At 42.1% G+C, this 16,003-nt stretch overlaps 1 protein-coding gene across 1 annotated transcript; it reads right to left on the bottom strand.

The window, feature by feature from the left end:
- Positions 1-687: 687 nt before the first annotated feature.
- Positions 688-15,555, bottom strand: eif4e1c (eukaryotic translation initiation factor 4E family member 1c). The gene is made up of 7 exons (XM_080739827.1): positions 15,526-15,555; positions 13,988-14,109; positions 8,459-8,554; positions 4,905-4,968; positions 3,536-3,649; positions 3,007-3,146; positions 688-863 (listed from the first exon to the last, which is right to left on the bottom strand). The coding sequence occupies exons 1-7, from the start codon at positions 15,541-15,543 to the stop codon at positions 749-751; spliced, it is 669 nt and encodes a 222-aa protein (XP_080595953.1). The 5' UTR covers positions 15,544-15,555; the 3' UTR covers positions 688-748.
- Between the last annotated feature and the right edge of the window lie 448 nt (positions 15,556-16,003).

Here is a 16,003-nt window from a genome sequence, read left to right as displayed (position 1 = left end):
CTACATCTGTGCAAAATGTGGCGCTTTTAGACTGATTAGCACAAAATTACCATTCTATCTCCCTAAGGCCCCCGACTATTACCCCTGTTAGTAACTAACTGAAGACGTTCCATGGTTGCTTCTCCATGGTAACCCCCCTCCCCCCCGTTAGTAACTGAAGATGCTCCATGGTTCAATTCATGGTCAATTCATGATGCTTTCGGGGTTCAGAGCGCTAAAGCCTCCTTTTATACTCGACCGCATGACGATGTCACTTGCTGAATATATATAAAAAAACTAAAAAAGAAAAAAAAAAGAAAAATCCAAGCCATGTTTACGGTTAACTCTGAAAATCTATTTCTTTTCAGCGAGCGACACCGTCGTGTGATTTTTTTAAATCGCAACTCCAACTTTGTACACTAAGTAACAATTCTCTTTTCAATAAAAAGGAAAAGACTCTACCGTAGCCAACAACTCAAAAGAAAAAAAAAAGGAAAACGTTATCGTCAATGTTGGGCAGAAACCTCGTATCTCCCAAGTTTCAAATTTCTACATTTTTTCGCAAAGCAAAGCCCTGCTTCATCATACAAGACCGTCGCACAAAAGTAGTGAAAACAGCAGATCGGCTGTTTTCACTAGTTTAAATCATTTTAAAAATGATAAATACAAAACAAACGGTTTTGGACATAGAAGGTTTCCACCCGACAACGACGTTACGCAGGTTGGTAATTGTTGAAATCTAATGTTTTTTTTTTAAGTAGTGGGCTGTTCAAACGGTGTACATGTTCTTGGTGGTGGAGCCGCTCTTGCTGGAGGTGTCGTCGTGCGACTGGTAGCCCAGCAGGGCTTTGATGTTCAGGCTCAGACGCTCCTTATACTGTTGCCTGTGGGAAGAGAGGGAGACGTGCATTAGGGATGGGACGGTAGGAACATTTCATGTCACAATTATTGTGACCAAATAAATTGTGATTTACGATATTGCGATAATCAAAATATCCCTAACTTCCATTATGCTGAGAAAAAAACAGTAAGAGTCCCTAATCGAGAGATAAGCAACCGTCAGGTCGCATACACAAACTTTAGAAGACAATCGTAGCCAATCAGGAGGAAATATGGGAAATGGGACAGATCCATGTTGATGACATGACTTTAGAGATACTGAGTACCGCTTTGTGTGATTTTAGGGCAAAATCTGTAGGAGCAGTATCCAACAATGTGTTTTGCAAAAGTCGGCCTGATGGTGGCGCTAGAAGAGGGCCATGTGAGAAATGAGGTTGTAAGTTGCCGTCCAAGGAGTGTGTGTGCAAAGTTTGGCATGGATAGGGACAACGGTGACGGAGATAAGAGTAGGCAAAAGTGTGACGTGACGTGATGTGATGTGACATAACGTGATGGACTGACAGACAGCCGGTGGAGGTTTTGATACAATCTGGTTTTGATACAATCTACAAGCTCACAATGCATCACAGATCTATTTTTTGGCAAGGAAATTTTGTAAGAGTGAAAAAAAGACTATATCAAGTACATAACGTTATTTCCATGTCCGTTTCACCAATAAGAGGGTTTAAATGGTACCGGCGGATATGCAGCTCGGCATATAAAAGGTAAAAGAATAAAATAATTGAATCCAGCGCATTGTGGAGGATAATTTCTCGATACGATTGTGACAAACATAATAAAGCAATACTAATAAGTTGCAAAACAGCATTACGGGTATGTTCTTTGCATGACAAATGAGAAAGGAAACTATCGACAACAATGTAAAAATGTACTGTCTCAAAGGTAGTCTTGGCAGTTTGAAGAGACAATTGCAGCAGGCATTTCTTTGCAGATAAAAAAAGAAAGGGAAAAGAAGTGCCGTCTTATATGAAAAAGATAACGCACTGGGAGCACATCAGTTGAGGGAAAATAAATGCAAAGGGCAGATAGTCAAACTGCAACACATACACGGGTGCTTAATCAATTATACTAACACCCTGAAGTGCAGTTATCTCATAACTGACTTGCCCAAAGTGCATTATCATAACTATACTATGGCAAACTTGCATAAGTCTCCGTGATAGCCAAAACTATTCAAATGTTAAGACCTCAGTCCTCAGTGTGGATCTTTATTAGTTCATTTATTTTCGTTGTTGCTAATGAATGAATGCTCACCAGAGAGGCTGTTAGGTTAACAGCAGCGTGATATTCTGGTTCTAGTATTCATACACCAAATTGTTTCCAAGTATCATAATGTCAAAATTCAGAATGCTCCAAGTGCTAAATGACATTTCTTTTTTTATGACATCTTTTGTGTATCCATCATCCACATCCATATTTGGATATAGGGAAATGCAACAAAGTGGAGATTGGCAGAAGTCAGCAAGAAGTTCATGTCTATGGTGGTTGGGTCCAAATAAAGTGACGTTGTGGCACCATCTAGTGGTCAAAAGATGTAACATGCTCTATGTGTATAAGTGTAGTCCCTGGTTTCCCATAAGGTTGCATAGATAGATATACCCATTTTCTGTTTAGATACCCATTTTCTGTTTCCCCATAGCTTTGTCTGATTGGCCCGGCAGAAGGCCAATCATCAAGGAACCACAAACACACATGACACCTCCACCATGTGTTCAAATCTGCTTCTGAGCCAATCGAACAAAGCTATGGGAAAATGAACTTGAATAGTTAATTTTTTAGTTCACTTGGACCCTGAGTTACTAGGGTCCAAGGTGGAGAGGCCTTAATTATTTTATGCCTTAACTATTGAAAAACAGCAGATATACAAGCTCACAGCGCGGCACTCGAGCTTGTAGATCTGCTATTCTTCAAAAGTCGTTAAAATGTATGCAAATCTTTGAATATATGAATTTTTTTTTAACTCAAATTTTGTTTCTGTGGGGTCACTGGAACAAATATTTTGTGATGGGGTCCGTGGCCAAATACATATCATTTTGGGGGTCCTTGGCCACACCCCCTGGGCGACACCCCCTGGGCACCGTAGTTAAAAGCTGAAGGAAACAGCGTTCCAACAGGAGGCACACCTACCCTATCGTCATGATGGAGTCCCTGTTTTGGCACTGGCTGGTCCAGATGGATATTTTATCGCCTTTAGGTCGCACGTTGACCACGGCACCGCACACGTCTTCACTGGCCTCGTCGAACGACTCTCCCACTAAACACAACAGCTACACAAACAAACACACAAGAAGGGACATTGGCATGCATGAAGCTTAAAGTAATAACAATTTTTGCCTCTAATATTTGACAATTTGGCCAATGTTTAACATTTTAGAGGTATTAAAAAGTCCATAAATTGTCACTTTAGAAATGTACACAGGCTACCCTCTCACTTAAACTTTATATTGGTTTATTTACTGTTGAGTGAGAAAACAATATTGCACATTAAGTTATTCATGTGGGGACCCCCCCCAAATAATTTGAGGACCCCTCTGGGGGTCCCGAACCACAGGTTGAGAACCACTGCTTTACAATACAAAAAAAATGCATGCGTGCATGGAGCTTAAAGTGACTATAATACGTGAGTGGCGTTCTGAAGCAGCGCCTCAAGCCTTACCGTCTCCATCCAGTAGCGGTCGAGGTCGTTGTGTCGCTGCTGTTTACTGAGGGTCATCAGCCATCGGCCTCCCAGCTTGTTCCTATCGTCCTCCCACATGGGCTTGATCCCATCCTGAAGCACAACACACACACACACACTGGCACTTAGGCCTAGGCCAGACGGAGCTGGATATTTCATATATCCCAGTTTTTCAGATATCCACATATCTAGGTCCACACGACAAAGATATCTAGGTCTAAATTAATATGAGTTCCCAGACCTCCACTAGGGGGACAAGCACACACAGTAAAGTCTTCAGAGATATCCGGGTTCCATGTGAATCGGATATTTTTCAATGTCTCCACTTATTTATCCGGCTTCAAAAATATCCAGCTTGGCAGCCAAAATATCCAGCTTCGTGTGGCTGCAAGCCCCAACCGCATAAAACATTTCTAGCAAATGTCTAGCTTCAGAAATATCCAGCTCTGTGTAGCCGGCACCTTAAACAGTGATCGGACGCCCCCTGGTGTCTGTACTAACATAGGATAACATGTTTATTGCAACCATGGAATAAAAAGGTTAAAATCTCATGATTGAAAATGTAATGATGATGCTTGGGGTATCATGAACCTATTGTTGCTGCTGTCCATCATAACAGCCAAACAGAGTTGAATATTGCTAGTTTGATCACTTCAAATACTATTTATTTTTATTTTATTTATTTAAAAAATCCACACCTGGGTGGCAGTGTTGTAGAAGGAGAATTTACTCATATTTGTCTTATGGGTTTGTGTTATCAGATCATTGTGTGCGCTCCCTCTGGTGATGTGGCTGTGGGTGTCGCTAACTTTTTGGAGATGTTTGGTCAGATATGCGGGTACTGAGGGGATGGAGGGCAGATTTGCGTTGATTATTTTGAAAGTCAATCACATTTTTAGTTGTTTAACCCCGACTTCAACGCTGAGCCAACTTTAATCTTTAATCTTAAAGATATCTAAAAAACGAAAATAGCCGAACAAGCTCACAAAACCTCACAGCATCTGCTATTCTCGGTGCTATGCAATTACAATACCAGGGGTTCTCAAACGTTTTAATTCCAAGGACCACCATAACTCTGAGAGTACAAATGGAACCAAATGGGCCTGTGAGGATTTGTACACTCAAGAGTTAGACCTGTAATAAGGGTCCATTTGGAACCCCCTCAAATACCCAGAGGGTCTCCCTATACTCAGTACTGTATCTCACTTTAAGAACCAGTGAGGTATATATAGGAATTCATTGTTAAGGAATGGGACCGTTCAAATCCCAAAGGATAAACCTAGCTGTGTTTTAGCTCTACAGGTTGAACACTGCGACATACTGGTCTTTGTGAAAGACCCTTCCTTACCTTAAATAAGCAATAGTCACAGCCAAAGCCGAGTTTGCTTGGTTGCTGTATGTGGTTGTATAACCTGGAAGAAAAAAACAAAAGAACAAACAACGATTAGAGATGTCACTTACTAGTGTAAAGAAACATTAACTTTTGTGCCAATATAATTCCACATACAATATCACAGAAACAGGTTTCTATAGGTCTGTTCAGCATTTCTTCAAATGTGTATGTTAAAAACTGAAAGCAATAAAAGTATTAATCACAAAAAAACAATATCACAGAAATGGATCACAGAAATGGGAAAAGGCCAAAGGCTCCAGTGTGTTATGTTGGATTAGTGATCCATTTCTATTTCTAGTATATTTTTTTTTTTACAAATTTCTTTATTGTTTTTTGGCAGATGAACAGAATAAAGGATTAGTCATACAAAATTACATATCTGTTTTTTTTCCCAATAAAGAAGAACAAAAGAAAACAAGAAGAAACAACCACACAAACACATTCATCCAAGGTGGGGAGGAGGATAGGAGGGGGAGAGGGGGTTTCTCTGCTCTTAGCCTAGAAGGAGAGGTCGTCGATTATGGTCAAGGTGCCAATATGGTCCAGCATGGGCTGCCATTTTTTATAGAAGGACTCCAATGAGCCACCCAGCGAGGCCCTGAGCCTTTCCAGTTTTATACAATACAAAATTTCCTGGATCCACCTATTGTGAGTAGGAGGAGAAGGATGTATCCAATTTAAAAGAATTAACCTCCTAGCTAGTAGGGTCGTAAAAGCTATAACTCTTTGAATGGCAGATGTTGAATTGGGGATTGAGGTGAGACCGAAAATGGCAATAAGGGGATCTGGATCAATACGTACACCTATTGCTCTGCTTAGGGTGTCGAATACAGCAGTCCAAAAACTTGTCAGTTTAGAACAGGACCAAAACATGTGCATGTAGTCCGCTGGGGATTGTTTACATCTATTGCAGGCATCTGATCTATCAGGGTATATCCTAGCCAGTTTGGCATTAGTAAAGTGAACTCTATGTAAAATCTTACACTGAATAAGCCTGTGCCTAGCACAAATAGAAGTAGTATGTACCAGTTCTAATATTTCATCCCACTGCTCGTCTGAGAGAGTAATTCCGAGGTCCTGGTCCCATGCAGCTCTTAATGAGTTTAAATGAGTTATTTCTAGTATATTGACCTATAAAGGGCGACAGTGGCTCAGGGGGTAGAGTGGAATGGCAGGGTTCCCGGTTCGACCTGGGCTCCCCCTGTGTTACTGTCGAAGTGTCCTTGAGCAAGACACCGAGACTACAATTGCTCCCGATGAGCAGGTTTGTTTCACCCATAAATGCACCTTATACCCATTCTGAAAGCACCAATCTCCGGCCTTCCAAAACACCTGACCCAGGAACTGGAGTGTCTGCAGAGAAGGTGTTGCCGCATTATTGGGATACCAACTAATTCCTTCCCTACTCTGGAGGCGAGGAGAGAGGAGGCCACTCTTAGAGAATTCAACCGACTACTGAGAGAAGGGACCAGTCCCATAATTCAGAGCCTGTCTGCAAACACAAGTCGCTACAACCTGAGGAACGGGAGGACACTCACACAACCTGTGAGTCACACACAAAGGCACCAGATGTCATTCCTCCCAAGAGCATACAAGCTTTACCAGAAGTAATATAAATGTTTTTATTGTTGTATTTTCATATTTGATGATTTCTTTTATTTTTTAGTAGAGCGGTCCTCTTGTTTTATTGATCTGAACTGTAAGAAACATCAAAATTCATATTGTTATGCTATGATGTTTTCTAATAAACTTGAACTTGAACTTGAACTTGAATCTCGGATTGTGGAGGGCTGTGAGGGAAATATGAAAATGCCATGTGATTATTCACCTACTTCAGGACTCTATGGGGGTCTCAAACAACCTGTATCCTCTTGTTATAAATGTGACCGGGGCGTATATACTAGCTATAGTAGCAGGGCTTGACATTAACCTTTTGAGGCACAGTGTCCTCCAGGCACAAAAGTCACTGATGTCACTGTCACAAAAGTCACAGACTTTCTGCAGCGCAAAAAAATAAATAATAAATAAAGTTGAGCCTCAATGCATGCGTGCAGCGTACTAGCTCTAAAGGCAGGTCTTAAGCGCACAGATTTGACGTCTGCAGCGGAAAGCGGTTGCTGCCGAAGGGAGCCATCGGCAGGTTTTCGGCAAGAGACGCTTGCCGCCGATAAAGCCGTCGGGACCCGTTGGAGAAACTGGACATGTTCGGTCGTTTGCCGTCTTTTGGTAGGAGACGCAGAATTGAGGGGGTTGCAGAATGGACCTTTAGTTTGCTACAGCTGCAAAACCAAGCCTAAATAAGCCAGAGACATTTTCCCGTCGCACATTTTAACTAAATAGCATATTCACAATCTCAACTCTCAATTTCCTACACTAATCAACTCCAAAGCAACACTAGTATGGAGAGAGTATGGAGAGAGAAATCACCACATCGCACCGTCTGTTTGCTAACGAGACACTGTTTGCCACATCTGACACATTTTGTGAGAGAAACAAGCAAACTGGTTTACGAAAACAAGCCCAAAAGAAGCGACCAGTTTTACTACTTTAGCCCTATTACATCAGCTTTTTATTTTAATAATCTTGAAAGCAAGACCCAAATAATCAACTACACTAAGGAAAATAAACATTAACAAAAGCAACCCGCAACTATGAATATTCACAAGATACTTTACAGGAAGACCTAAAGTCGTTTTATAATGAGCAGACCTGGCAACAGACTGGCAGACGGAGATCAATGCAAAAACAATGTTATTTCTGCCGACAAGAGTTTGTGCCACTAAATGCCACCGACTGCCAGTCTGCCAGGAGTTGGAAAGAGTTTCTTGTAGGCTGTTTCGTGTGAAGACACCTTATGGAACATTTTTAAATGTACTTGCGGATTTTGGTTTCACTTTTTCTGTGACGCTCCTAGCAGCTTTGTGCTGTAGTATGTAGACTATGGACTGTGGAGTGGAGGGGGCCAATGGGGTCTTATTTATTTGTCCAAAGGACATTTTTAAATAAAAAAAAGACTGTGAATGGCAATTTAATAAGTGACTTTTGTGCCTGGACAAGTGAATGGGAAATGTACTTGTCCAGATGACACTGTGACTCATAATGTCAAGTCCTGCTACTATTGCTAGTACGTATATACCCCCCGGTCCTCCCAACATGGCTGCCGGGAGAGGGGCAGCCCAATGACACCAGCCTTGCAAGCCCAAATTGTGTGCCCTGGTGAAGCCCAGCCTCCACTGTAGTCACAGATGTTCAAACAGACATTCTGAGCTCCTCGTCACCGTCTGTGACTTGTCGACGCCTCTGTTCTGACTCATCTACTACCAGAGTATAAACATGCTGCTGACTCAGCTGTTGGAGGAGCCCTGGGGGGAGGTGGGGGGTCTGTCCCTAACTGCCCTCCCCTGTGTTTGAATGGGAGAGGGGATGGGGGGGTCTTTGCTTTCCACTCAGCATAATAATAAAGCCATGAATACATTGGAATGATTGCAGAGCTGTTGAGAAACACTTACGCCCAGAAGTCTTCCACTGTGTCAAACTTGGAGATGAGACGCAAGTTCTCCGTCCAGCTTTTGCTCTTGTCATTTTTGAAATACCACAGGGCCCACCTTGAGAAGACAACAAAAAAACAGTTACAATTTATATATATATATTTAAAAAACAACAAGTGTTTGTTATACAAATGTCAGAAGAGTTTCTTGCGATAGGAATTAGGTCTATGATGAATTTAGACCAGACCTTTTTCCTATTGTGGAAAATGACAAAACGTGGCAGGCTGGCGGCCACGTTATAAATAGCAAATATTTACATCTGCTCTTGCAAGAAAAACAATAGAACGTGTTGAGACATCAAAACATAAGTACAGTAATTAAGCTGGGCCATAAATCATGTTTCACCACAGTACTGTACAACAGCTAGTCAGAGTGGCATGCATATCAACGCTACAGTACACTACAGAGGAGCCAGCCAGTCATCTGCCCTACAAACACTTCCATTGTTTATGAGGGGTGCCATTATTCTCTCATTCCCAGGAAGGGAAGGGTATGCCTGCCTGCCTGGCCCATTAAAACCGGGAAAGCATCCATCGTTTTAGATTTTATGTAGCAACATAGGTTTTTTTCAGAAAAAGACTTAGGACAGCGGTTCTCCAAAAAATAGCAGCCTATACAAGCTCACATCGCATCACTTCCACGCCGAACTGCGAGCTTGCCATTTTTTTAAGCAAGTCTTGAAAAGGTTTTGAAAATGTTTTAATAATGTTGATGTTTTTAACACAGGTCTTCTCGTCTGGGGGTCCCTGACCCAAACATTTTCAGATGGGGGGTCCTTTGCACAAATAAGTTATAGAACTACTGATTTAGAAGGCACGTGTAGAATGTAGGGTCCTAAAGGGGAATACCACTCATTTTCAACATTCAACTATGTCGTTTATATATACAGTATATGGAGCTCTTGTGTGGAAATATGAAATAAGCCTAGAACTGTAGAATTGATTGTTTGGGCCATGTGATCAGTGACATAGAGAAGGATGTACTCTTTGGTTCTGCCCTCTAGGCGGACTCATTCACTAGAATGGGGAATCTCACTTCCAGCTGAAACAGTAAGACTTGAATATAAAGTAAAGAGTTGTTAGAGAGCATTTTCAACGAATTGATTTCTATTGTCAACAAGTACTACCTCTTGTGAAACATGATATACAACCCTATGCCATTATCAACTATTACAAGTCCCACTGTTTCAGCTGGAAGTGAGATTCCCTATTCTAGTGAATGAGTGAGTCAGCCTAGAGGAGCAGGCCAAAGAGTACACCTTCCGTATGTCACTGATCACATGGACCGAACAATCAATTCTCCAGTTCTAGGAAACACAGAAGGGGAGGACCTTTTTTCATATTTCTAAACACCAACAGCTCTAGGTATACAAACAACATAGTTGAATGTTGAGAATGAGTGGTATTCCCGTTTAACGGGCTAGTAGGGGAGGGATTATGAGGGCATAAGGGGGCATGAACTCAACCCTGTGTGCGCTGTGGCACCTTTAACCAGAGCCCGGAAAAGACTCCTGTAATTATCACCATAACCATATGAGCAGCACTTTATCCATTTAGCCCTATTATTATTGAATGCTTCAACTATTGAAAAATAGCAGATATACAAGCTCACAGTTTCTGAAAAGTCGTGAAAATGTGTGCAAATCTTAGAATATCTCATTTTTAAAGTGGACATTTGGAACTCAAATATTTGCTTCTGGAGAGTCCCTGAGAGAAGATATTTTGAGACAGGGGTCGACGGCCAAATACATATAATTCTAGGGCTCCTTGACATGAAAGAGTTTGAGAAACACTTACGTAGAAAAAAAAAAAAAAAAAAAGGATTTAGAAGACAAAGTTCCAATGTTCGCCATTAAAAAGAAATTGCAGATCTACAAGCTCACAGCACGGCACCGAGTGCCGCGCTGTGAGCTTGTAGATCTGCTATTCTTTTAATAGTTAAAAGTATAAAATAATGCATACCCGGTCTAAATGGGTTTAATAAAGGAGGACAGCACAGGGTGAGGGTCTACTGCTGGTGCAGCAGCCTTCCTACTGACAAGACATTACACAACAGTGGTGCAGGGCGGCGAGACAGCCGGCACGCAGGCGTGACTCCTCCGATGAACCCAGTCGGGGGCACAGACAGACAGACAGACAGACAGCCAGCCATGTAAACAAATATGTCAGCTGACGCGAAGCCGATGAAAGGCAGACCCATTTTGGGGGGGATTAATCACTACTATTTGGAGATGCCAAAAAGGGGAAGTACTGACACGAGATTAGTTACGACACAAACATTTGTGTAAACCAGTTTGGCAAAACCCAGCGACCCAAAGGCAATTCCAGGCCATCTGGACCCCCCGAGACTTCCCTCCCTTCAGGTGAAACCACAATGCAAGACGACAAAAGGCACGCATAAGAGATAAGAGAGCCTGAGAGAGCTCGAGGTGCAACCTCCACTGACACAGTGGTTCTCAACCTGTGGGTCGGGACAAGGGGTGTCCCCATTCCCCAGATGATTAACTTAATGTGCAACATTGTTTTCTCACTTGACAGTAAACAAACCAACATAAAGTGTAAGTGTATATAGAGGGTATCTGCACATTTCTAGAGTGACAATTTAAGGACTTTTTAATACCTCTAAAATGACAAAATAAACATGGGCCAAATTGTCTTAATATTAGAGGCAGAAATTGTGAAAATAGCCGCCTCGCAATAGAACCGTGTTATCCATGAATTAAATACTGAGGGCTTTCAACGTAAAACAGACCGTAGAAGGTCTTATTTGGGATGTTCCTTTTAGGCAGGGTGTTTAACTGTACTTGTACTGTACTACATTTCAATTGTATTGACTATACTTGTATTGTTCTCCACTTTTGTCTAATAAAGATAATCAATCAGTTATACAAAATGTAATGCCTCAACTCTTAGTGCTTGTCAGGGTGGGGGGGTGGGGGGGTCCCCGAGTTTTGGGATTATTTTGGGGGTCGCGGCCTGAAAAGGTTGAGAACCACTGCACTAACACATGCACCAACACCCAATATGAACCTGCGAAAATCTGAAAGACTAGTAGCTCTAGCCTCTATGCTCGGATGACACTGTAGCCCCTTTTCGACTGAAGCTTTAGCACCACACCACACTACACCACACCACATAAAAATATCTACATTTTCCATTACACAAAAGTACCCCTATTGGTAAGAAACAAATTTACCCTTTTAACTGTGATTATAATACAATATAAATTTGTATTACAACTATCCTAAATTATAATACACTATAATGGATTTTAACTGTGACTATAATACACTATAAAGTATTAATGTATTACTATGATAAGTACAATACACTATAATAGATAATAGTGGTTATAACACAATATAATCTATTATCATGTATTACAACTATATCCTGGTGGTCTAAATGAAAAGTCGGTGAGTGATCAGTCATTATGAAGTGTTTGGCCCTGTTTGGCCTAGCTCAAACCTACTTTAGATTGGATACTTTTTAGTACCACATTTAGTACCACTTTCACACCACTATGCCCAGGTCCTTGTAGTGGAAAACCTGGCACAAGTGGGCGGTGTGGTGTGGAGTGGTGTTGGGACTGTGGAAAAGGGGCTTTAGAAGGCTAGAACAGTTGAGGACAACCTTCATCCATCCTAGAGGCTGAGCTGAACAGGCCAGAAAGGCCCAGAAGTGTCCCACTGAAGCAGGGCTCCGTCCACTCAGCATTTCCCTCCCAGCTCGGCTAACAGTACAGTAACTGCTGAATTGGTTGTCAGTCACCAACACAGGATTATAGTGACATTTTTGTTGAGGGGGAGACTCCTGTGAATGGCAACGGTGTGTGAATCCGAGCAGGTGGGCCATGAACTTTTATTCTGAGCTCTCTTTGAAACGTTAACACCAAATGCAACCTTATCTCAGATGAGCATATTCATCTTTTTTTTGTTTTTGTTTAGTGTGCCGTATTTCAACAACGACAAATATCCACCACGTAGGAAAATGATCAATTGCTTGTGTGAGTGCCGTTTTAAAGCCCCAACCTGCGATTTATACAAGTAAATAGAGCATTTAGTCTGCATCGAGGAGTGTGGTTACACAAAAAACAGGCCCATTTGCTGAGGTTGGAAACAACCCCCATCATCGGAAGTGTTAATGTGGCTGTCCAATAGTTAATTCTAGGGACTTTGTGGGTTCCTTTATGGGGGTCTAAATTGATCCATACAAGTCTGTAACTCTCTGACAGCATAAAAATGGAACCAAATGTAAAAGTTTGAGAAACTGCAATAGCACATTAAATACACAGTTACTGTTGCCTGACGTAACATCACCATATGCTACTTTAAGTGTCTAATTATTTAATCACCTCAGTAAATTATATATTCAGGTTCACATCCCCCGGTCCGTTGAGAAGGCGTGTGGAAATACCGGATAGGAGCGTCAAAGCTTAAATAATCCCAGGAAGTCGTAAATCAAACAAGAACCATTGCTACTTTAGAGGTGTGCTCCACAGCATACATCTAAAAGAGCCACTGCTACATTAGCATGACAAAGTCCTTTCTGTCCGGTGACAATGAGGATGTGTGTTTATATGCAGAGAGTGAGATAACTATCAGATGTGGCAACAGACCAACTAGCAGAACCAGCAGTCGTCGTCCCCACCCCCCTCACCAACACTATGTTAATTAAGTCCCGGTAGCATTTCTAGAACAATACTTGTATGGCAGGCAAACTGATCCGCCTGTATGCATGCAAGCAGCAACACAGGCTAGATCAGTGGTTCCCCAAAAAATGTAATTCAAACACATGTTCAAAAGAATATCATAATTGAAATTAAGACAAAAGAAATTCCACACATTTTAAACTGAAGTGAAAATGGCAGATCCACAAGCTCACAACACATTGCTCCATCCACGTTATGAGCTTGTATATCTGCTATTTTCACTAATGTGGGTCCCGGGGAGACCTTTTGGGTCACTTTGGGAACCACTGGGCTAAATCATCCCCAAGGCAGCCATAAAGGGTGGGACACTAATTGTCCTTTACCATGGGACCACAATGGAAACAAGTCCTCAGGACTTTTTAGTGTCATCCTTTTGGCCTAAATGTCTTACTGTACCTCTGTGGCGTTTACATTTCTGGCTAATTAAAGTATTCAATCAATTAATATCATTGAAGCCAAATAAAATGATAGGACAATGCACTGCTTTGAACATTGTGTATCTGTTTGTTTCTCAATGTCAAGTCTCAGGGGTCCAAGTGGACCCTTATGGGTCTGTAACTCTGGGAGTGTACAAAATAGAACCACAGGGACCTGTTGGTTCCATTTCGCACTCTGACAGAGAGTTGAATAAACTCTGAGGGATTCTATATGATGTATATTGGAGATCCAGAGATACAAACGGAATCAAATAGATGTGATGTCCGTGGCCTAATCATGCATGTCAAACTGGAGGGGTACTTGAGACGAAGGAGAGAAAAAAGGTTATTGAGTGATCCGTACCTGTTTTGCAAAGGGTGTTTGATATACTGCTCAGAGTCAGAACTCGCAACCACGGGTGGGGGGGCCACAGGGTCAGGGATTTCAGCTACGGTTGGGGCTTCTTCAGTTTCAGCTGCTGCTTTCTGTTGGGGGAGAAAACTAATTGTTAACAGCAGCAGTGGCCGATTCATCATCACGTTAAAAAGAATCATAACAAAAAAAGCCCCTTCGAATGGTTAGCATTGGTTCTCAAAGTGGTGTCCGCTGTCCGGGGACCCTCAGGGTTCTTTGAGGGAGTTCCAGGGGGTCCCCAGCTAAATGATAGTTAGGAACCAAATGGACCCTTGATAGGTCTATAACTCTGTGTACAAATTGAACCAAATGTCAGGGTCCATTTGTTAACTCAAATTAACATTGATTTTAACATATACATTGGGGTCCCAAAGATATACATTCTATTGAATGGGGGTCTGTCTGTAGCCTAATGCAGGTCAAACTGGGGGTCCTTGAAATTAAAATGGTTTGGAATCAATGCTAGACCCGTAAAATCTTCTCTTATGCGGGTCCCAAGCCCATCTTTTCAAAGGGAATGTGTCGATATTTCTTCTTCCTTTTCAAATGGGGGTCCACGGGCTAATACGTGTCATTTGGGGGCCCTTGAAATGACAAACATTGAGAACCACTGACACAGGGTAAAGCCACCTCTCCTCCTGTTGATGACTACACCTATTTCAGTCTCACTGCCTCAGGATTCCCCCAAAAGTGCAGTGTCAGTGAAGGCAGCGACCTCTCCGGTTACCGATTCATCCAACTAAACGTCTACACTAGAGCCCACCGATGGATCACGAAGGATGGCAACAAATTAGAAAACGTGAGACATCATCCACACTGTAGAAAACGCAAAAGATGTGCTAGCTGACGCTAGCTAGCAGCGAGAGACACACAGTCACACACACACGTGTCCAGGTATCACCAGTTTATTTCATTTCGTGATGTCGTAAACACATCGGCGTTCATTTTGGGTCCCAGATCGATATCAAACGATCCCAGAGATTAACGAGTTAAAGGATCAATGAATAAAATCAATGAATGAATGGAGAAGGACTCAGGACGATGCCCGGTACAGTCCCTCCCTGCCAACAAAGTCAAGCAATAAAATCCATCCAACTCCCCCCCACCAGAGGCGTCAATTGGGTATGGCAAAGCTATGGCAGCTGCCATACCTTGGCTACAGGGGTAAAATAATACAATGTACTGTAATTGTGCCTGTTGCTAAGGTATGGCAACATGACTGGTGTCCAGTCATGTTGCCATACCTTAGCTTTTGCTGAACTGACGCCGCTGTATCCATCACATTGCTGTGCTAACGGTAGCTAAGCTAACCATCCATATGAAATGACCACAGAACAGCGACCATTCGCACCCGAATACCGCACGTGTGACTCCCGTTAGGCGGCATTTATCTTGTCAAAATGTGTTGTGGGTTTTTGGTTCTCTCTCCGTACGTGTGTTTTGGACAAATTGGCCCGAATGTGAGGTGTGAGCAGCTTGTCTCTTACCGGCTCCGATGTCGCCATGTTGACTGTGCTGCTCCTCTGCTCTGTTCTGCTCTCTGCTCGCTGCGCTGCTGCGTCACCAGCCAGCCAACCACACTGCTACGGAAGCCCCGAGCCCCACGCCCCAAAAGGCGAACGCAAAAAAATGACCAGTGGTGGAAAAGGTAGGCCTACTCACATTTTCTACTACTACTTGGTTTTAATTATTTTTGTATGTATGTATGTATGTATGTATGTATGTATGTATGTATGTATGTATGTATCTTTATATGTATATTATGTATGTTGTATGCATATATGTAAGTATGTGTATAACAAATAACATGTATTTGCAAAACATGTTATTTCATTTGTTTGTCGTATAGGTAGAGGCCTCGTATAAGCCCGTTGGGCCTCTTGCCTCCTCCTAGCACTTTAATTGTTTTTCTATTTCTGTGGAATATTTTTTGTAGTGTTTTTAAAAATCTGCGGAATAAAATCA

This window comes from Nannobrachium achirus (genome assembly GCF_963921795.1).
Source record: "Nannobrachium achirus genome assembly, chromosome: 13".
Taxonomy (NCBI): domain Eukaryota; kingdom Metazoa; phylum Chordata; class Actinopteri; order Myctophiformes; family Myctophidae; genus Nannobrachium; species Nannobrachium achirus.
Note: the sequence above shows the minus strand (reverse complement) of the source record. Positions and strands in the feature narration are given on the sequence as shown.

Excerpts from the sequence above, each read along its gene's own strand:
- eif4e1c (XM_080739827.1), bottom strand. Across the intron at positions 4,969-8,458 it reads ACAGTGGAAGACTTCTGGGC|GTTATACAACCACATACAGC; the intron begins GTAAGTGTTTCT and ends TTTTTCTTCCAG. Across the intron at positions 864-3,006 it reads GACTCCATCATGACGATAGG|GCAACAGTATAAGGAGCGTC; the intron begins GTAGGTGTGCCT and ends CTCTTCCCACAG.